Genomic DNA, 23,363 nt, shown 5'->3' with positions numbered 1-23,363 from the left:
ATTTAAAATAAAGTTTTCTAATTGAATATATTTTTAAAATGTAATTTATTTCTGTGAAGTCATTACTCCAGTGTCACATGATCCTTCCGAAACCATTCTAATATGTTGATTTAATAAATTCAAAATCATTCTAAAAGTTAATAAATTATTATTATTATTATTTAATTATCTAAACACTATGCAAATAGTATAGTAGACAAAGGAGCTTTCCACTTTATGACCTTCTTAACCAACTATACACATTCTGTAATAAATTCTTGAATATTCCAGTCCAGACGTGTCTGACCTAAACACTCAAAACATTGGCCACTACTGAAATTCTTGTGAAGTCTCTCAAACGATCTTGGATACCTGATGCTACCAGTGAGTGTGTGTGCGTGAGCAAATGTGTATGTGACTGTAGTCTGAGCCAGTGGAGCAGATGTTGGGTGCTCAGCTTACAAATGACTTTGGAGGATTTCCCAACGAGATGTGGAATGGCTTATTCTCCACCGAGATTTCAAAACAAGGGTCTAAAAATAAAGTCTGTGTTAAGTCTCTCATCAGTGAAGACGATAAAAACATCAGTCATGCAGCTCTGAATTTCACAGGTTCAGGATTCAGAGGGACTGTCAGTATGTGTTGAGGTTCAATGTTCATTTGCAAAATATTTGCATTTAAAAAAATTTGAATTCAAACATGCTTCAAGTTTAAAGGAAGAGTTCACCCAAATATTACCCCCTTTTTTCATTTACTTGTCCTGTAAAGAGTGGAGTCTCACATCATGGGTGGCAAATCCCATGATTCTCAGGTGTCCCATGACTACAGATTATATTTTCATCTATTTTACTAGTATGTGTTGCAGATGTATCATTCTTCATTACTATCATTTTCTAAAATAGAAAGAAAACATTTTCTGTGCAGTAATATTTTATTTCAACTATACATGCCGTGTTAAAAAAAGTCAACAAAAATATTCTTAAACAATGACTGTAATTATTTACATTTTCTCAGAACAGCTTTACAATATCTACACATTAAAATATTCCAGAAAAGAAAAGCTGTATTCCAACTGCCAATGTTTGCACAGTATTAAAAATAAAAGGTAAACCAGTCTGGTTTCTTTGCACATATATCGACTGAACAATAAAGGCTTGAAGTCAGATTGCAGATTTATATTGCAATATACAAGGCAGCTCAACACAGGACAACTTGAACCAGAGCACAGGATCAACTCTCTCTCCTTAATAAAACTGATCTTTAGCAGGTGATGCATCAGCCTCCGCTCAGTTGCTCAAATACAATCAGAACATGTAAACAAACATGGAGCTTTGGGCTTGAAGAGGCAAGTTTTATCTCGGTACACTGAAATTCCCTAGTAATTTCAGACAAACTGTGAGTCCCTAATCGTAGATTCTCCTCTCTAAAAACGCATCTTGTTTTGACCCCCATTAAATGTTGTGAAATATTGTGAGCTGAGAGTCAGGTGATAAACATTTTAGATCCATAATACATTCATTACATGGCATCTTATCATCGCAAATTAGCACCTTCCAAAAACGCACAAGAACAAAGTAGCAATAAGAAAATGGCTAATTAATTATTATAATCTATGTTTGCATTCATTTTCATTCTGAAACTTTTTTAGATAAAAGAAACCATTCTGAGGGACGGCCATATCATAGTATCCCCCATTCAGGGCCGGAACCACCACAAAATTGGGGGTGAACCTTCCCCCGCCCCCACTTCAAATATAATTCGATTATTTATAATTTCCTAAAGCTTTACCTTCTCTGTTAATATTGAAAAAAAAAAAAAAAGTTTGTTGACTGTGAAATGTCCAAAACCAAACCAAGCTCTCATGACTTTAATAAGGCACACAAATACACAAATCCAGGTCAACTTGCTTTGAAAATGTCCACACTTAAATAGTTGTATATTTACAATAACAATAATCACTGGCACGACTCTGCAAGACACACTGGTAAGGTATTGCAGTGATTGTACACTTATAGTGAGTATGCAATTGAGGCCTCTATTATTTAAAACAAGCAGAGTGAAGCTTATCTCTTGGATAGGGTCTAGTATAGAGCTGAGGAGTGGTTTAAAGTAAGGAATGTGCTGTTTGCAGTTTTATGTAATACTTTGCCCAGGAACCAAGAAGCAAGTTCTCTAAATTTGTGTAAACTGGAAGGAATATCCAATGGTTCAGAGGGAAGAGAAATATCTATATAGTCCCAACAGCAGTATTTGGCATGTAGGAAAGGAGAGAGGTTGATCAATGATCTGCCTTGTGTCATAGTTGAAAGGTGACTTTATGGGATTACAGGATTCCCATTGATTTTCTGGAACTAAAAACAAAACATAGTACATTTGACCAGCATGATCCTGTGCTGAGTCTGTGGGTTTAAAAGCTTGCAGCAGCTTGACACGCAGAGCCGCTGCATGGAACGTCACACTGGAGTTAAACACTGTCATCATCTACACTTAGCAGCACAAATGTTGAGGGCACTTTTACCCTGTGAGTTTTAAAATCAGTAGTCCAAGTAAGGGGCCCTGGACATTTCTTTTGCACGCAGAAATGATTAATTAATGTCTGGACTTCTGTGTCCAAACACATCTGATGTTAATGCACCTGAAATGGAATTTAGTTTTATGACAGCGCTGACTCAAACTTGTTCTCAGTTTACTGAAAAAAACATGGGCAATGAATGCACACTGGTTAGCCCCAGAGACTAATCAAACACAGACAAGCAACATGTCCCTTTGACTCTTTCTTTCTTCTTGAGAGATATCAAGCAAGAATACCACATTTTCCAAACAGTCTAACAAATACAGTTCACATTGATGGGGAAGAACAGTGCAGGGGGGAGCATTCACTGCCCGACCGCCACAGCAACTTTGCAGCAGCTTTACGCTGCACGTCAGCTGTGACCTATGACCTCAGGCGTCCCTGCCGCCATAAAGATCAGAATCTGTCACCTGTCACTCAAGCGTGACGGGACATGGTCATTGAGAACTAGCACAGCCACCCGAAACAGAAGCTCTGGCATCCGATTCATTTCCCTTCAAAGGAAAGGCCATTTCTCTGCGGGCCAAGCGCTTTTACTCCCACTGTCCATTCAAAGAGTAAGATCTTGCTAGGCATGTCAGTAGCTATACTTGTTCACTGCCCTCATTTGTGCAGTCTGTGGTGCAAAACCGTTGGGTTTGGGTGGCACATCGGGCTTTAACGATGCTGTCCGTTTGATGGATGTTCGTGGTAATGATCCGTGACCACTGTAGCTGCTCTGTCGGGATACAGAAGGTGTCATAGCCATTGGTACCCCGTGAGAGTCTAGTCTAGTGGGTGGGGTAGGAGTTGGGGGCATGTACCCACCTCTGTTCATACTAGGTTGGCGGGACACTATGGCCCCACTAGGTGAGTGCAGCCCTTTGGGTGGCGAGGATATGGAGTGTCGCTGGGAAGAGCTGCGGTGATACCGCTGTCTCTCGAGTGTTCCCATTTGCCCTGTGGGTGATGTTGGTGTAGTCGGCACATCCACTCTTTTAGTCGGGCTATTCCTGGGTAAAGATGAAGAGGGAGAGTACAAGGAGGCCTCTCGGCTTGGGACTTTAGGTGGAATCTCCGTTGGGCTTACAATGGGTTCCAGCATTAGGTGCTGTCGGGATTTGGGCATCTCCACCATGATGGCCTTTGGGGGGCTGCTCTCATTTAGATGCTTCAAGAGGTCGTTCAGCGTGTTCCTGGCATCCACAGTGCGCCGCTGGTCTTTACGGCCAGATTTGGAACCATGTTGATCGCTATTCTGGATCTTCTTTTCTGCTTGAGGCCCTTCGGGAGTACTGAATGATCCCCTGATCTCATGTGTGGCATTGGGCAGTACAACAGCACTAGGGATGTGGGGGTTGCTAATGGCAGAATGGGGAGGTGGACTGGAGGGAAGGTATTGTGGGCTTTTTGGTGGTCCTTCTTTGCGGGAGCTACTAATCTTACCATGAGCTCTCTCCCACTGGTTCTTGATTGGCTGATGGCTCTTCTGTTGCAGCACAGGTGTGGACTCAGGCGTAGGCAGTGCTGCTAGTTCCGGTGGCTGCCCACTCAGGAGCATTGTCTTAGTGTCTCCGGTGGTTGGCACTTCCCTCCCATTGCTCAACAGGTTGGTGTAGAGTTTGGGAGAATCCATATCGGGTTGGTACTCTTTGACAGGACTGTCAAACAGACCATTGAGCTTGGCAAAGCTGCCAGTGGAATCAGTGCAGGACTGTGCTGACTCTGCATCTTTTTGGATCTTACGTGGTGTGCGAAGGAAAGCGTCTCTATAGCAGTAAACGACCATGCCGGCGATGAATGCACCAAGCAGGAATGCAGCTAACACACAGGAGATAAGGATGTTCATGTGCACCATCTGGTTAGATTCACCTGCTTGTATTTCCCACACACCTGCAACACAGATAGCCAAACAGCATGTTAGCACACTCAGACAGTTGAGCACTGAACAACTCTCTCTTAAAGCAAAAAGTCCTTTCCCCCCAAACATGCTTAACCATTTGGCGTGAATCAAGTATGCTACTGTTATTTTCAACATTTTAGAAACTTTTTAAAGAAACATACCCAGCAAGAAACTCAGAAAATACAATGCAGTACCCTGTTATTATATTAGTGAAGGAGGCAAATTAGTAAAGAGGTGTGGTGGAACATTTTATTGCACAAGGGTTGAGTATCAGGTGAGTTAGTGTGTTCGGGTTTTACATGAGAGTTTTCCCAAAAATAATTAAGCCCACTGTCTTTGTATATTATTTGAGGGTGAGTTTTGTTAGCATCCGCAGATATTCAAAATAATTAGTCAGAGAATAATTTTGCTTAAAAGTGTTGCTTAGTGGCAAGGCCTTTGGAAGATTTCCTAAAACCCAAAACAATGGGTAGATAAAGAAATGGATGAAAGAAGATAAAGATGTAGCCATTTCGGACAGATTGAACAAAACAAAATCCCATAGAAAATGCATGAAACTAGAATATATCTAAAATAAAGTTAAAAGTGGAGAACAAATCATAGGAACATAAAAGTAGGAGAAATAATAATAAAAAGCTTTATACGCTGATGGAATCTGAGTATAGCTGCTTGTATCATCTTAATACACTTCAAGACAACAAGGCATTGTGCTGATCTGAAAGTTTTCAAAAGCACATGCATTAGGAGCCTGTATCTCTACTTTGCTAATGTAGTGTGACTGACTGCAGAATTGCTTATCAAGCCATTTTCGTAAGGAATGGGCTGCTATCAGAGAAGTATGCCCTCTCTCATTTGACTAGCAGCGCTAATAGCAGCTATTACCCAGAATTCCATGCAGCAGCGCAGAGCACTCTGGTCAAGGCCTTACCCTCCAGCACACCTGGTATAGGCTCAACAGAATGTGAAGTGGCTGGTTCATCGCGGAGCACAGATTTCCGTGAGCCAAAGAGTTGGGGAGTCTGAGTGGGGATGGTTTGGAGTGATTGTATGGGTTCAGAACTTGCGGGCACTGTGACTGACGAGGATGGCAACTCCATGTCTGTAGCGACAAACAAACTGTTAAGAATCGGGGCCCATGATAGGCGCAACGTAACGATCGGGGGTTAGTGCATACTGACAGGACTGACATATGTCAGTTTATACGATTCATTGAGGTTATTTTTTAGAGATTGACTCTTTGGACCATTACAGGTAAGTAATGGCTGTGCAGAGTCTAAGGTAAGGAAAACTTCAGCCTGAGAGGAGGGAAAGGATGAAGACCATCTTTAATAGAATAAGACGGCGACAATATAGTCCAGGGAGATGAAAAGATGGAGGTAGCACATATCCATGCAAGAACAAATGCATGAAATGATGGAAAAGCTGGTGATGAGAGATCAGGTGCCCTCTTAATGATAGTGATGATGGTGTGATGAAGAACACATGATAAAAGGTAGGTGGCAGCAGAAGAGGAAAAAAGACGGAGATTTGGAGAATGATGAACTCAAGGAAGGAAATCAGTGCAGTACAGGAAACTAACCAGAGGTTGGGTCGCCATATGATTTGAAATCTGGCGCTGATGTAGTGGCCAAAAATTCTAAAAGAATTAAAGGAACAGGAAATCAGCATAAAATAACAAAAATAAAAGTTTGAAATTATAAAAAAGCTACAACTGTTTTTATCAAATTATCAAAAAGTGTTTGTTTTCCTCTGGTTTACGCTGTATCGCTCTTTCACTTGCAGGTGTATGTTTTTGTGATGTTCAGGCCTACACAATGTATGTGTACATATGTGTTTGTTTAATTGTCAGAGGAATTAGTATGATGTTTGTGTGATATGTGTTAATTTCCATCAGCTGAGAGTGTAAGGGGGTTATTGATGTGAGAACTACTAACTAATATTTCTTAAAGGGGGCACGTGTTGATTAGCTCACCATGACAATCGCCGAGATGAGCAGTATTGCCGTATTCAACATCTTGCTCATAACCAGTTCTGCAAAAAAGGAAAAGACAGAGGGATAAGAAACTTTGTTCTATGGACTAAGGAAATAAATTTGGACTGATGGGTGAATCTAGTTTAGCTTTGCAGGAAATATGTCTGTAATTTCATTTAGCATACCTAGTTTTTCCCCGTTGCATTTTCCAGGTAAATCTGACTGTTTTAAATGATTGTAGGACTTACTGCATAGCTGCAGGAATACGTTCACAAGCTCCATGTGACATCCATCCACAGTACGGGTCTCTGGAAGCAATACAAGACCTGCAACACAAAAACTAATGTTTATACCGGCACAATATGAAAGATTAACACACCTTACAATGGCTGAGGAGGTTTTTTTGCTGCCTGTATAAACAAGGCCTAAGTAGAGCTGCTTTCAGCACTCACTTTTGACAGGAACTGTGTCGTTCGCAGCGGCTGAGTGGTATTCTGACCACACAGCTGGAAAAGGCCACATAGAGCGTGTGGGTGTCTTTATCTAGGTGGAAAGACAGAATTCCCCTATCATCCTCATTGCTGGATAAACACCTGGGAAAAATAGAACAGAGGGAGGGAGACAGTGAAGAACAGATAAATCATTATGTTATCGGATCTATCTGTCAGTCAATACTTTCTTTAGCCTCGTATATTAACAGAAAGAGAACAAAACACACATATAGCACACACACACACACACACACTGACACTGCAGAGGGAAAGTGAAAACCTTTTGCTTTCACATCAAACATATCTAATCTCATCTCAAACAATCCAAAACTCTCAATCAGGTCACAAAAAGACAATTGAATTTTTGGGGTAAATAGCCAAGATAGTTTCATAAAATTACTCTTGGGTCTACAAATAAGTTTCTCACAATGTAAAGACAAAGAGAATGATCAAAAGATAATTATAGGATTAGAACATACTTGGCTTGGTTGAAAACGTCGATCTCTTCCAGTAGGACGCTGTCATTCAAAGACAGCGGGGATGTCTTCGCCAGAACTTTTAGCAAGATGCCTGCCTCAGAGCCAATGAATACCACTGTGTAATTCTTATGGGGTCCTGCAGTGTTGTCAACAGCGAGTGCCGTTAGCCTATACCTACAAAGAAGAAGGAAAAACACTTGAGTGCAGGGCTGCTTTTCAGTTACAAGGAGACGCCTGAATTACAAAAGCTTAACTTGATCTGGCACAGGACAAAACATGTTGAAACGCGACACATCTATCAAGACCTGAACTAGTGAAATTAGGCGTGCCAGTTGTTTAGAACGTGAAACCAACACTCTTTGCTAGGAGGGTTCTAAAATGTTTACCTGATGCTTATTTAACAGCTAACACTGCGTCTAGATGGCAAACTGTTCAGTGTGTTCTTATGTAATTGTATAATCGGTGTAGGTATTGGATTTTCTTCTGATGGGTTTATATTTTTTTCTGCTTATGAAATGTAACCATTTCAGATAAATCCACCTTTAAAAAAAGTCTAATAAAAAGGAGCTGGGTTTACATTTTGATCAGATAGTCAGAAAGTGGGTAGTACTTAGACTTTGCTGTTAGTCAAAAGTCTTGGTTGCAGCAAATCTTGCAATAGTGTCAGAACAAGCTTTTGAGACTAGGCTGAATGGTGGAACTTTGCCCGTACCTGACTCTTGTTTTGGTGAACCACGGTTCGTCTCCAATGGAGGGGACCGAGGCGTCCATGAGTGGGTGTGACTTGATGAACTGAAGGGTCTCGTCTGGAAACTCGATGGAGGTTTTGTAGGACTCCGCTGAACCGTGTCCCGCACAGCAGCCGGGTCTGAAAAGACAAAACGCGCACACATGCAGTTCCGGCTGAGGGAAATAGGGCAAAGAACCATGTGCCACATGCCTGTAAATCTATACCCGCCTCCATATGGCCACTGCACACACAGGTTAAATATGCAGCATGTTCAATTATCACATGTTAATTATTAATCTCGCAATGATTAGCCCGTCACGCACTAGTGCCGTGCACCAACCTGGGCTTGGGCAGCTTTTCCTCTGGAAATGGTGTCCACACTGAATCTGCTGTCTTCTGCTCTTTGAAACGGCCACGGAATGCTTTCTCAATGTCCTCCATGGAGAACGCACACACCGCGGAGCCAGGGATACTGAATAAATCGAAACAGTGGTGTTAGCGCTATTCAGCTGTATAGCGCTTTCATTTTTTATGAGATTTTATGGAAAGGACTGTGACAAGCTTTACCTGTTCAACTGGGTGGTGAAAACTCCAACCACAGAAGGCACCCCATTAATGTCGATTATGTCTGTAATGGCCTGAAGGACATCAAAGTAGAAAAATGATTCTCCAGGAACGGAACAGTTCAGGCGAGCCTTAACAAAAGATGTCCAGTGTTTCTCCAGCACCCGCTGAGACCCTCCCATGTCATTTTTACAGATCCGAGCCACTCTGGAGTAAACCGCCTGCGGTGAGAGAAAAATAGTGGGAGAAACTCAGCATCGCTCTCTAAATAATAGATCTATCTCCCAAGCGGCTCAGTTGAATCTAAATATACGCAAGAAATATTTTTTCTCTTAGATAGAACAAAACTGCAGTGTGCTTGAGGGCTTGAATTAGCACCATGTTACCACCTTAATAATTCACTACTGTAAAACCTGCTCTCAATGCAGATGTTGACTGCAAAATTAACCAAATTTAAATATTCATTAGTCTGTGGTACAAAGAAGTCGTTATACGGGCCAATTTAAAGCAAATCCTGAGGCAACGGATGATATACTGACCCTCTGGGACAAATGCTTATCTCTAAATAAAAGCCTATGAATACTACATTAACATGCAAATCAGAACTGTATTATCACAGTTTAGATAAAACAGGATTACCATAACTGTACCATGGTACCGTCACATTACTTTTTGTGTGTGTTTTGTGAACTTTAGCATCTGTAGCAACGTTACCTTTCCCAAGTTGTTGTGCTCAGCGGCGATTTCTCTGAAAAAGAAGTAGACGAAATCCCCATAATCCACTGCATGGAGGAAATGTGGTTCTGGGAGAGAAAGAGAAAGAAGCATTAGCATCTCCATCGCTGACCCCAAGTTAAATTTTGATGCGTTTTTGTTGGCTGAGTGGAATGCCTGAGTGTTGACCTAGATCGTGCCACAGAAAGCTGGATTTTGTATCAACACCCGCCATTTTCTGTTCTCCCACAATAGCCGCTTTCCGACCAAGTAGTTACAGGAACTTAGTTATAGGAACTGTCCACTTCTAAACAGTTCTATGAACTACTCTCCCCCAAACTCGGTTTTGCTGTTTGCGCTCGCACTGACCAAGTGGCCATAGGGACTGGTAGGAGGGGTAAGGGAGTGACGCAAGCTCGGCGACTTTTATTTTGACGGCGCAACGGACCTTTATTTTGGCGGCGCTGAGAATGCCAGAGCAAACAATGCTCGCATTCTCTGTGTTTATTAGTTAGCGATCTGTCTAACAGTACTGTTTAATATGTTATTAGATAGAACTGTTATAGAAAGTAGACAGTATAGGAAAAAAAGGTTATTAGCCTATGCCGTGTGTTGCTAGCTGGGCAGATAAACATAATCATGTTTGGCTTGGTCCCCTCAAAGTTGCGTTCAATTTTCTCTTCAGTATAAAGGTTTAGAGACCCATCTATCACTGTTTTCCATGTTTGTATAGTTAGTTTATAATCTGTGTGTTTACATCTGTTTTAAAAATGGCGGGTGCTGGTGTTTCGCGTGCGTTCGGTCAATCAGCGTGAGCGTACACTAACTTCACGGGTAGTTCCTATAGTGCTGGTTTAGACCCTACTCTGAAGTAGGACCTAAATTAGTTCCTCCAAATTGAGTTCCTAGAACTAAAATCGTTCCTAGTTCCTGCGGTGCGAACACGCCGACATCCGGGTAGCCAATAGTTCTAGGAACTGTGAAAAGGTTCCTCCGGTCGGAAAGCGGCTATTGACCCACTTCTTTAAGGTACGGTTAGAGGTTATAGTTCAGATGTGTACTGGGTTCAACAAATTTAGCAATGTTAGCATAAAAAACAGACTAGCAGACAAGTTTCTGTACCTTTTAACCACTTGGAATCATACTTGATTGTCCGAAGGGCAGAACCGTCTCCCATGCTGCGATAAATCACAGCATCGCTGGCCAGGAAGTCCGCCACCGTGGCTGAGTACAGCTTACCGTCTATGACACATAAATACATGAGCTTAAACACACACTTCGACTTCATTACACAACTGCATACAACTCACGCAATGTACTTGGAATTCAGCACGCATTCATCGAACACTAAAGGCCAATTTACACCGAGAATGAAACAGAAAAGCCAAACGAATTTGAAGACGAAGGAAAGGTCTATTTAGACCAACAAAAAAAAAAGAAGAAAAAAAGCACTCTGATTATTTATATTCTTCAATGCAAGATACAGTGCACATGGTATTTCATAGCATTTTTTGCTTTTTACTTAAGTGTTCCTGCTATTGTATGTACAGTAAATAATCCAGCTTTCTAAATAATAATAAATAAATAAATACAATGAATACAAATTCATGTTTTAAGCATAAATCTAGTTAAATGTACTGAGCAATGATTATAAATTTATTTTTTAGCATAAATTTAGAACAAGAAAAATATTTAAATATTATAACTGGAAAACAAGCCGAAAATACTGATTAAGAGGTTTTTTTGCAGTGTTTCCTGTACAGACTCATTCAGATGCGCACGTGACATCACACTGTACTGTACTTTCATGACATCTGATTTATGCGTAACATCAGTCTCTGCTCTCGTTGGAGCGTTAATTTTATCCAAAACCTTTAAAATTCATGGCAAAGTTATTTATCATCCTCCTCATTATCCTGACAGCTCTCATACCAGCAAACAGGGCAACGTTTGTCTGCTTGGCGTCAAATGGGCATCGGGCCAAACCGCTGATCTCTTCCCCATCAAACTCCAGGTTATCCAACTAAACAAGAGACGGAAATAGATAAAAAAAATAGAGATGCTGAGATCTTATCTTCATTGTACAGTAAAAATGCTCCCATTCACATTAACCAGTCACTTATTAAGAGCCAGACAGTCACGTAGACCTCATAAACAGTGTGACCTACCCTGTAGTAACGGCACATGGGGTTGAAACCATTTGTTCCGCAGATGAATACAAGATCATCATTTCTCGGAACCAGGACTTTAATGAAATTATGGCACTCGTCCTGAGAGGGAGACAAGACAGTGAGATTTATGATTGCTTTAGTGCTGTAAATACAACAAGACCAATGACAGCTGATTTATGCTGAAGAGGTGGAGGTCTCACTCTGTGCTTTCCCTTCATGGCACACGTCTCCCGGTCCGCCTGCCCCGACCGCCACGTCAGCTTCTGTGACATCACACACCATTACCATTAGACACAGTTTCCCACCCGCACACTCATACTACACTGCTTTCTAATCAGGCATGATGCAAAAAGTTTCCAGCTGTAATTAATATATATATATATTTAATGTTTATAGCTCTGTAAAGTCCAATTTTGGACCAATACCATTTTACTGTGGGCGGGGACAGAAAGACAGAAACAGAAACCTAGCGATTTACAAAAAGTGGTGCCATTTACTAGTTTTTATCGCTTGCCGCTTTATTGTGTCACGCCTGGTTAGAACAAGAGCGTTCAGTCATAAAGTGATTTACTATGAACCCACCCTGTATGGAATTATCTCATTCCTGTAGGACTCTCTTAGACTCACTAAATACACCTGGTCCCTGAGAGAAAGATAGAAACAGTTTACATTACACACACATTACTACTCACAGTTATACTGTTCATCAACCAGCTTGTCTGAGCAGGTCAAGCGCTCGAAGACCTTGGTTCCACATCATGTTTAACTACTGACTTACCTGCCAGCGATGAAGAGTGTATCATGTATCTTGGTCATCAGCTGAAAGTCCAGTCTATGCTGAGATTCGTTGCCAGAGGGGCGTCCACGGAAAACCGGGTACTGTCGTGCATCTGCAGAACAAACAGATGCGCTGTTATTTAGTATTAGCGTCAACAGAGATCGATGTTGGTATTGATTGGCTGTTGCAACTGCATGTTAAACTGCCCTGAAGAAAGACTTTGCTAAAGTAATGCATATTACACCAGCAGCTCCCGCATTGACGTCCAGTGACTGCACTGTCAGCATGCTAGGGTGTTTTCTCACTGCAGAGCACAGAAGCGCTAATGCAGCGACTATAGACGTGTATGTCTTCTTAAGAGTGTGGATGGCTGTATTTTCAAGTAAAGGCACTTTTTTGTCCAAGAGGTTGATATTAAACAAATTATTACTTGCAATATTTTAGAATGCCTTATCATCATTTATTTTTTGCTACCTTTCGTATTACTTTGATTTAATTGGTTTAAATAGGCCTAGTCCCAAACCCAGACTTTCAATATTAAACTAGAAAAATCCATTATAAACATATAGATTATTATTATGTTGTTGTAGTTTTAAACCAACAATAAAATAAACCATTTCAATATTTAACATTTTAGAATATTTTTAGTGTGCGCCTTTTCCAATCTAGCTGTAATTTTATTAAATTGTGTAAAAAAAAAAAGGGTGAATAATATGTAATTTAATTGTGCATGTTTATGATACATACATACTAATTATGAAATTTTCCTTAGGAAGACAAAGGAGTTGCCATTTTATTCTATTTTATTTTTTTTAAAAATGCTATTAAAACGTACATGAATCTTGATTGAAAAAATGATTGAAAAAATGACAAAAACTATTTTGTTTGTGTGTATTTATATCCACTGGCCATAGTTAATGGGAAAAATGATGAACTAGTGAGAGGGAGTTTATTTTCTAAAAGCCCGCAGGACCAAAAGTGCACAGCTGAAGAAAATATATATATTTTTTTTTTCCCCGAAGAACTTGATAAAGATCTTATGTAGATGGGGGCAATTCACAAACAGAATGACATTTCCCTGTGCTTACAGTGTCTGTCCACAACTTCTAAAGGGATGTTGTCCTCAGGAAAGCTCACAGCCTCCAGGTGGGACGCCATCAGCAGCAGTAGCAGCAGCAGGTCAGTCTTCAGTTCTCGCCACCCCATTGCTGGCACAGAGGGCAAACACCACCTGTACTGCACTTATGTAGATGTTACCTGCAACACACACAGAAATACAGATGTCAACATGCATCCCAATAGCTCTTTCCTCTTTTGTTTTTGTGTATGACCTCTGTCAGGATTTGCTCCATAGATTAGAACGCCTGCTTTTTATACGCATACAGGTTCACTCCCAACAGATCATTTAGAGTGTGTGTGTATTTGGCAGCCGATATCCATGATTGAAAATCTGTCCATGAGAGGAAGGTCAAAAAACAGACAGAGAGGGGGTGGAAAGTGAGTGTTTGAGACACCACAAACGCAGAAATGAACGTTGTGCTATCAGCTAGCACTGATGCACACTTTCACACTATATTTTATTTTAAGACATAATTTGTGTACTATTAAGTGTGTGCGCATGTGTGTTTGGATTGAGTACTACAGGTGGGAGTGTGTTTGCTGCGCCTGGCACAGAAGTCTTCAAACGGACATTCAAACGGGAAGATTTTCAAAGGTCTGCATGCTGTGGTTGAGGTCATGTCCTGGAGAGACAATCATCTGTGCATATTAATGAGCAGTGTAAAGTCAAATATTTATAAAGCTACAAATTATTCATGCCAGCAAAGCCCGAACGGATATAAACAATTTACATGGAGACAACAAGCAGCTTGGCAGAATGAGAGTGAGTGAGTGAGTCAGGCCCCAACTACTTCCTGAAAGTGTCTCGCCACACATGCTTGCATATAGTATTGACGTTTTTGCAATTAGCAGCCCTGTGCACCTGCTCCCACACTGTAATATGCATATGCTGCCTATACCACCCTGCTATTATTGATTAGCCGTTGATTGATCAGCTCTCAATTCATCAGCTGAGTGGGACGTGGCCTGGGGAAATTCTCCAACTGAAACATGATCCACAGTCTTGCAAGGAAAGGGAGTTTCTCTGCTCATCTGTTGCCATAATAGATCTTCATTTCTACAGGCTGACTGCAAGGGATTCTGGGCTATCGAGCTTTGATCAGATCAATAGAAATGACTCTTTCTCTGGCAATTTTTTTAGATGAGATGAGAAGAGAGAAAAGGTTGATGATGCAAGTAGATGAAGGGATGAGAAGGGACGGAGAGACAACAGACGAGATGAGGAAAGGAGAGATGAGATGAGAAAGACAAGACAAGGTGAAAATTGAAGCAAGGAGAGATGAGAGGACAAGATACTAGATGAGAAAATATGAGACAAGAAAAGAACAGAAAATATGAGACTCGGTGATAAAAAAGGGTCAAGATGAGAAAAAAATTAGAAGAGGAGCTGAGACATGCATAAGAGACAAGAAGAGAAGAAAAGGAGAGACGATGAGACGAGGTTAGAATTGAAGAAAGGAGAGGACATGAGACAGGGATGACGGACTAGATGAAAATAGAACATTTAAGACAAGAAAATAAGAGAAGAGAAGGAAAGAAAAGATGAGGTGAGAAAAAGTGAGAGGTCAATGAGAAAAATGAGGCAATAGGACAATAGGAAACGTAGAACAGATAAAACAAGGAGGACACATCAGATGAGATGAGACAAACATGAGACGAGAAAATAACATGAGATGAGAAGAGATGAAAAGGATGGACAAGATAGAATTAGACCAAATGAGGCAATATTTGAAGAAAGGAGAGGCAAGAAGAAAGGATGAGGAGAAAAAAATTCAGAGACAAAAAATAAAAAAAGAGAGGCAAGGAGTGAACATGATACAGGGATGAGAAACTAGGCAAAAGAAAAGATAATCCAAGAAATGAGAAAAGGAAGAAAATAAAAGCTGAGACAGGACAAAGATAGAACAGATAAGATTAGGACACGCTAGATGACATGAGACAAGCATGAGAGACTAGATGAGACAAGAAGAGATGAAAAGGAGAGACAAGATGAGGCCAGAAGATAGAGAAAGATAAGGTGTGAAGAAAAGAGACAAGATGAGGCATGAATTGAAGCACAGGAGGCTAAGAGAAGAGATGAGACAGGGATGAGAGAAAGAGAAAAAGTGAGACAATATGGAGAAGGACACACAGAAATAAAACAGATGAGACAAGAAGGACACACCGGATGAGATGAGACAAGCATGAGAGACAAGAAGAGACGAGAACAAAACAATTGAGATGAGAAGAGAAGGATCAAGACGAGACACGGCGAGAAAATGAGAAGAGGAGAGACCAGAAGACGGGACAAGAATAAAGAGTGTTTTCTTTGCCCGTGTGGTGCTTGAGCGATTAAAAGCTTTAACGCTTGGACACTTAGTGGAAGTCAAAGGTCAAGGGGTCAAAAAATGTGTCTATCATAACGGAGCTCCAAATGAATTTCTTTTCCCAAGCGCATCTTTGATCCGTACAGAAGTGCACACATCAGCAGAACAGAGCTCTCGGAGGGGCCGGGAAACACCGTATGGATTAAGCGATGTGTACAAGAGGAGCCCCAGTTTAATACAGCACTGAAAGTCTAATCACAGCTTCACAGCGCCGTATCATTTCCTCCGCCTGGATATTACTTCATGAAATAAAGAGGGGATATTTCCAGCACCCTGGAACATATTCATTGTCAATGACAGAAATTCCTTACTCGCTCTAATCATTATTCATAGAAACACCACAGGGAGTTACAGAGACATGCTACAATACCATAACAATTCCAATGCACGAAAAACACCAGGCTTGGGCAAAGAGAGCAAGAGAAACCTAATGCAAAACAGAAACAAAGGACATACAAAGGTCAGCCGTCTTAAATTTCTTTTCAATATACACAAGCGCAATGTGTTTTCTATTGAATGTCTTGGTTTGGTTTTCCATTCTTGCCCTCCGGTGTATGAGCCCGGACAGGCCCTGCGTGGAGATAGAGTCGACTAGTCACGCAACCTGTTAAAGGGTTAGTTCACCCAAAAATGAAAATTCTGGCAGTCATTACTCACCCTTATGTTATTCCAACCCTGTAAGACTTTCGTTCATCTTCGGAACACAAATTAAGATTTTTTTGATGAAATCTGAGAGCTGTCTCACACCTTCATAGGCTGCTAGGTAATCGATATCTGCCATCCCAGAAAAGTTAGTAAAGACATCGTTAAAATAGTCCAAGTGACTACAGTGGCTCAACCTTAAGTTTATCAAGCGACGAGAATACTTTTTCTGCGCAAAATAAAAAACAAATATAACGACTTCATTTTCTTCTGTGTGGGCCTCTCACGAAGTGTAACAGCGCATCGCTTCTGGGTTGTAAGTCAGAACGTAGGCTCACTATTGGCAAGCATCACACGCATCACACACATGACCAGCGTCAGATTACCTAGCAGCCTATGAAGGAGTGAGCCAGCTCTCAGATTTCATCAAAAATATCTTAAATTGTGTTCCGAATATGAACAAAAGTCTTACGGGGTTGGAACAACATGAGGGCGAGCAATTACTGACAGAATTTTCATTTTTGGGTGAACTAACCCTTTAATGTTTATCTGCTCCTTGGCTACTCTCATTACAGCCTCTCTCAGTGCGACGCAATCACGCACTCGCTGATGTTTTTGGCAGTGTTTCCCGGGATGCTGGCACGCCCCTGGTGTTGGCAGGTCGTTCCAGTAAGATTGCCTGCAGCAGATCCACCCAGTGCCCGCCCGCCAGAGTCCAGCTGCAGGAAACGCGACAGTGAAGGCCAAAAGAACAAAGCCGGTCGGTGACGTTCAGTGGTTTCAGTTAACCTTGCGAAATAGACGCTCCCCACTGGCTGCATTATGGTTAGTTGTATGCATCTTGATACAGGAGAGAATTATGTTGCTTAACTGAGGAGCATTTCAATCAACTTTAGCTTTAGTTTAACCCTGCAGATCTGCCTGAGGCCTGACACTGAGAAAGAAGATGAAGGAATAAATCAACAGAAGCTGTAAAATAAGGCTGGGAAGTATGATGGTATATACCACACAATGGCAGAAAGTGCCAGCTGGTGGAGACTTTGCTATATCCGAGTGGCTATCAGCGCTCAGAAGTGATTTATGTTTACATACAACAGCAATTAATAAAAATGGAACAACGTGACAATACAGAGTGGGATGTGTGCCAAACCTGTCCCAAACTTGTTTTAGATCTTTAATTTAAGTTTAAAACTTGTATTTAAAGGTATTTGTTAGGCACAACACAAAACAGTTTATTCATTTATGATTGCCAAGCAACACTGTCACGTTTCTGTGTTAATAAATATAATATAAAACTGATTTGTGGTCACAGGTGTGTGTATATTGATAATTTTACATTACTGTGATGATTTCAGAATGCTGTGTGAACGGTAATGTATAACGTTTGTTTTACCGTAGCATTGTGGCTCATCCAATCAGAATTCAGAGTATGTACTATTAGATTAATGAAGTATCAGTTTACTAAGTAACTTAATCAAGTTGGACATATGATTTGTTTTGAATAATCATATATTTTGGTTTGTGTCCACCAAATAAAAAGTGTTTCATTAATAAATTAATAATCAAGTCAGATGAAGTATCTATCTAATTAGCTGGATTATGCACAATATAGGTTAGTAAATTAGTAAATGCATTAATTAACATTAAAAATAAGCAATACATTTGTTAAAATATTTATTTTTTTGTTAATGTTAGGTAATAAAAATACAATGTTCATGTTAGCTCATGTCCATTCAATAGTACTAACATACTAACTTAATTATAATAGTATATTAGTAAATGTTGAAATTGACATTAAGATAAATACATGCTTTAGAAGTATTTACATTATGTAACTAATGTTAACAAATGGAAACCAAACTATTTATATATTTTACAAGAATATATATATATATATAAAAAAGCTATTGGTCTTAACACACCCTCAAACTTTAAAATGATCTTGAACAACAGGCCCTCGGATCTATACACTCACAACTCAATCGTTGTGATGTGTGTGGTTTCAGAGACGCTCGCGCTGAGATTAGAGCTATCCCACAGAAGAGCACTGAAATCATAAAGTTGTTTACAGTGGGATTACTGCTGAGGAGTCACAACTTGTTACTCCACATCTGTAAGACAGCTCAGGGCCCACCTGAGCAGCTCCACTCCCCACCCCCACTCTCCCAAAGCCCTATCCTGCAGGTGCGTGCAAGTGTGTGTGTTGAGGGAACAATAGCGAGCTCAGAGTCCGTTCAGTTCGGGCCAGTGAGGAGACCTCCATGCTTTAAAGGTTAAATCAGTTACTCAAGCCTGACCGAGACTGAACACAAGACAGCAGGACTGGCGTGGGCTTAGTGGACACAATGTGGCCAGCTGTTGTGACTGACTTTATTCACACACCCACATGAAAAGTGCTGAAACTGCTTCACGGTGAAGTTTCAGAAGAGGTAGATGTTATCTGGCGCTCTCTGAAAGAGGGTTGACAGGTTCAGCAGAGATAACAGGCAGCACACTCTTGCAGTGTGTTTAACAGATATAAATCTCTCAAACCCACAGATTCATGAAGCACAAATTAACAAAAGCATGCATTAGGAGAACAGCATCTGTCATTATCTTCCATGTTCACACAGCAAGAAATGGAGAAGAGCGGAGAGTGTTGTAATAAAGAGTGAGTTGTAACACATTTAACCAATTAAAAATGAGCTACAGCAGGGATGGGCAACTTCGGTCCTGGAGGGCCACTGTCCTACAGAGTTTAGCTTCAACCCTAATCAAACACACCTGAACAAGCTAATCAAGGTCCTCAGGATTACTAGAAAGTTACAGGCAGGTGATTTTTTCAGGGTTGGAGCTAAACTCTGTAGGACAGTGGCCCTCCAGGACCGAAGTTGCCCATCCCTGAGCTACAGGGTGAAATCACTATCATATGATCAGCATCTTTCTGAGGTGACAGTAGTTGTAAGATGTATTTGATATATACATCCATACAAGCTATTCATCTGTGTTGTGTGACTACCGCATTATTTGTATTATTGTGGAGCCTTTCCATTGACATTCTAAGCAAATTACATTTTCTCTTGCTGGCCCCTAATCCTAACAGTCACATAATTTCAGCTAAATTAAGATGCTATTTAGGTTATTTATTAAGCTCTTTTCCTCATGGGGACTGTTGGCTGCTTCACAAGATGTAGGCTAGGTAATTTCAGGTTTTACTGTCCTTGTTGGGACATGTGGTGCTCACATGGACAAAAACCCCTTATGTTTTTAGCTTGTGTTGTAGTTGTTAGCTTATGTTTAATGTATTTGTTAGACATTTGTTGCGAGCTGGTTTGAATTAAAATGTTTTCTAGTTATTTACTGTTGTGAATTACCATGTATAAAATGAAACGGGTGGATTGGTATGGTGGCATAACAGTTGTTTTGAAAAATTAACTTTGATGTCAGCATTTAAACGTATGTTTTCGATAAGTCTTGCAACCCACTCAAAGATGGTACTTTATGGAGAAATTTAATGTGTTAACTCAGTCTCCCCTACTTCGTGTTTTGCATTTGCCTCAGTATTTTGCAACCAGCAACATTCTGCGCGTAAACGGAATAAAACGAGATGGTTGTGTGTAGGCTAAAAAAACAAACAAAAAAAACTTTGTTCTTAGGCTACAACTCATTCATTCGTTCGTTAATTCATTCATTCAGTTGACGGCTGCCACTCACGTAAAAAAAAAAAAAAAAACGCATTTCGCTTCATTTGCTATATGTGTGTTTATCACAGCGCATCTCGGATGTCACTCAACAGTTTGTCTATGACCGATATGAACAGCATCTTCAAACCCCTCTCCGCTCGGAAACGGACCTGAACTCCGCCTATGAAGAGAGCATATGAATCAAAGCGTTCTGGCTGGAGCCGAGCCGTGACGAATCTCTTGAGTTGCAGTAATGCATAAAGACAACAGTGGAGTGTTAGGTCGGTAATGGCTTCTGCTGGGAAATTGATTGTGTTAATGCAAGACCGTGGGCTCCAAAACCCACTTTACACAACAACAGCAACACTATCTCTCTCCCTCCCTCTACCTCGAGTCATAGGCTATTCTACAGGCAAAAGAGATATTATTATTGTTTTGTTGTTTAAAAGATCGCATCAGTTTGATTGACATAATGTAACTCCCAGGCAAAGGTTAGATGCATTTATGGCTGTGGATATTCCTTGTTGTAGGCTACTTCTGTGTGAACTTCGATCCCTCATCATTACGGGACAGGATGGATCTAAAGTGCATTATGGATACACATCTGTCCCATCCAATGTCAGAAATTAACTGGCATTGATTTAAAGAGGCATTTTTGATCTTTATGAGGGCTTTTTTTTCCTTCACATAAAGCGTACCGTCTATTTGTTCCATACATTTCAAATGATTTAACTAATTAAAATTGACACTAAATTTGCAGTAAATAGACAAATGTATATTTCACAATTCAATTTTAGGTAAAATCATGCGAATTCACAAGAGGAACATTGCCCCCATATTTTAAATATTTATGGGGCATTTTTGCCCTATGTCTGGGTTAATTTCTGACCCTTATCCCATCTGACCCCGTTTATAGGCTAGTATGCAAGGAGAGAAACGATACAATTGAGGAATCAAATGCTTGAATTAGCCTCTGTCTCCGCTTTGTGCGTTTTTCCTATTTAAATCCCGGTTTTTTTTTTTTTTTTTTTTGCCATCTATATTTTCATTTTATGTTAATACGCATGTTACAAGCACCATAGGAAAAAAACAACGAATGTTGTTATCGAATAAAGGCACATATCAACAGGATGTGACAGTATTGATTTCTCTCATTGAATGCTAAATATAATCAGTTACTTTTATCTAAGCGCCTCCACCAGTCTCGAATGGTCCGTAAATACAGAAAAAAAAAAAGTTTCGGCACAGCAGTATTACACAATTTACTTCAACATTTGTGTGACAACAAAGTGTAAAAAATGAGAACAGAAATCCTACCTGAACGTTCTCCAAACGAGCATGTAGATTACGATACTCTCTCCGCGTTATATTCCAAAGAGTTTTACACTATTAAATCCAATACAATAAGACAGCATGTGTGTAGCTCGCTCCATAAAGCCAGAGGATCCCCATGTGCTTGTTTTATCCGAACCACGCAAAACAATTCCCAGAGCCCACGGGGCTCGTCCAGCTCGTCTTCTGGATAAAGCTTTGTGATCTTCAAAAGCTCACCGATCAAATAGCACCAAGACCCTCCCTCTCCTCTAGTCCCATCCCCCCGTCATTCACCAAACCAAACCAATACAACCCAAATCAAAAAACCAACTAAGTAATTACCTCAAGAGATCTGCTCTTCAGAATGAAGAACTTTAAGCGCGTGCGTCACTCCTCTTATAAACAATCCGAATCGGTGTGAACGGGTAACAGGGTGAATAAAAATAGCTCCAGTTCTATTTTTGCGCTGCATCTAGAGTACTTCTGATGTTTTGGAAAATATTTTTCTTGCCGCTTCTTATCCTTCTCTCCATTTATACAGTCTCACACGCTCGTAACGTTGCATTTTCCTCAATAAATAAACTCACCTCATCTGAATCCGTGTTTCTCTTTACGCGATTTGGATCGCAACAACTCTGAGTCAAGCTTGAAGTGTCTCTCTCCGTTCTAAGCGGGGAAAAACAAACTAATGCACGGCAAATGGTGTAACTCGATCTATCCCGAGTCCATCCATCAGCAGAGCCAACCACAGCCTAGCCTAGAAACTGATCCCTCCCATTCCCTCTCGCTATCCCTCTCCCTCTCTCTTTCCCTCTACCTCTCTCTTTCCCTCTACTCCCTCTATCCACTCCAGCGCTAGTAGATGTGGTTTTTGGCTGCTTTCCCTTGCTAGGCTGTTTTTTTTTTTTTTTGTCTCTCTCTTGCCAGAGTGTGAGACCTTTATTGTCTGTATCTATTTATGTATATAAATATATGTACAATATTTATTAATGCTTTTGCAATGTAAACACTTTTAACACAGCAATAAAGCACTTTGGATGTCTTGTGTGTGTGTATATATATATGTGAAAGGCCCTCACATCTTGGTGACCCTGAGGGGCCCCCCCCTCTCTTCCCAATCCCTTCCCCCAGCAGTAAGCTGCTTGTTAAATCTTTTCCACAGAACTGTTTTGGGAAGGGAGGACAACGAACCACACTCCTTGGAACTGCTCTTTGCAAGGAAATCTTGACTTTCAGCTTGAGGCAAAAAACAAAGGAGCGAATATAATTTATTTTGACACAGTGTCCCCATGCATTTTCACCGTCAACCTTTTAGAACCATTTTCAATAACATAAGGTGTGCATAGAAAACATTCTCTTACATTAAACACAGCTGTGATTAAAGTTTTCAAAGTTAATTATGTCTGCACAAATACAATTCCATCTTGTGATATATTTCAAAATTGTTGGTTGATCAATTAAATATTAACATAAGCTGCTGTGTGAATTAGTTACAGATTCACTTTTCGCTGTATTGTGTACGGGTGTGAACATTAACACGTACAAGCTGATAGTAAAACAAAGAACGTGGCAGAGTGTTACTTAGAGGATTTGGCAGCTGTGCAGAGACACTGCAGTCAACAGCATTTAGTATTGTGGTTCTTATAAGTGCACAACTGTTGCTGTGAAATGTTAATAGTCAATATTATCTATCTGCTCTCAGCAATTGCTAATGGAGTAGATATAATGATTAGAACATTATATTACTGTGGAGAAGCAACTCAGAATGCCAACACATCCTTGCAGGTAACTTGACAGACACACAGTGTATGTCACGGGTAGAGTGGCTGTAAACGACGGGGATATTAAGGAAGACTTTAATCCAGGAATAAACATGAAAGTGGGAGTGGGAGGGTGGGCGCCCTGGATGCTAACTAGGAGAGGCATAG

At 40.6% G+C, this 23,363-nt stretch overlaps 1 protein-coding gene across 7 annotated transcripts in view; it reads right to left on the bottom strand.

Moving 5' to 3' along the window:
- Positions 1-891: 891 nt before the first annotated feature.
- sema6d (semaphorin 6D) overlaps positions 892-23,363 on the bottom strand; it is a 129,580-nt gene continuing 107,108 nt past the window's right edge. Inside the window, exons 1-19 of one of the 7 annotated variants that reach the window (XM_079875080.1) lie at positions 22,023-22,187; positions 13,421-13,589; positions 12,333-12,444; positions 12,137-12,197; positions 11,755-11,817; positions 11,552-11,653; positions 11,316-11,406; positions 10,506-10,625; positions 9,384-9,472; positions 8,673-8,890; positions 8,446-8,577; positions 8,088-8,243; positions 7,376-7,549; positions 6,858-6,998; positions 6,654-6,731; positions 6,406-6,464; positions 6,013-6,069; positions 5,374-5,532; positions 892-4,423 (exon numbers count right to left, since the gene is read on the bottom strand). In XM_079875080.1, the coding sequence (XP_079731206.1) occupies positions 3,129-4,423; positions 5,374-5,532; positions 6,013-6,069; positions 6,406-6,464; positions 6,654-6,731; positions 6,858-6,998; positions 7,376-7,549; positions 8,088-8,243; positions 8,446-8,577; positions 8,673-8,890; positions 9,384-9,472; positions 10,506-10,625; positions 11,316-11,406; positions 11,552-11,653; positions 11,755-11,817; positions 12,137-12,197; positions 12,333-12,444; positions 13,421-13,538 (3,225 nt within the window). In that variant the 5' untranslated portion in view covers positions 13,539-13,589; positions 22,023-22,187 and the 3' untranslated portion in view covers positions 892-3,128. The other 6 variants (XM_079875077.1, XM_079875079.1, XM_079875078.1 and 3 more) reach the window with 6 other exon arrangements.

Source organism: Squalius cephalus (assembly GCF_949319135.1).
Source record: "Squalius cephalus genome assembly, chromosome: 6".
NCBI classification, from domain to species: Eukaryota; Metazoa; Chordata; class Actinopteri; order Cypriniformes; family Leuciscidae; genus Squalius; species Squalius cephalus.
Note: the sequence above shows the minus strand (reverse complement) of the source record. Positions and strands in the feature narration are given on the sequence as shown.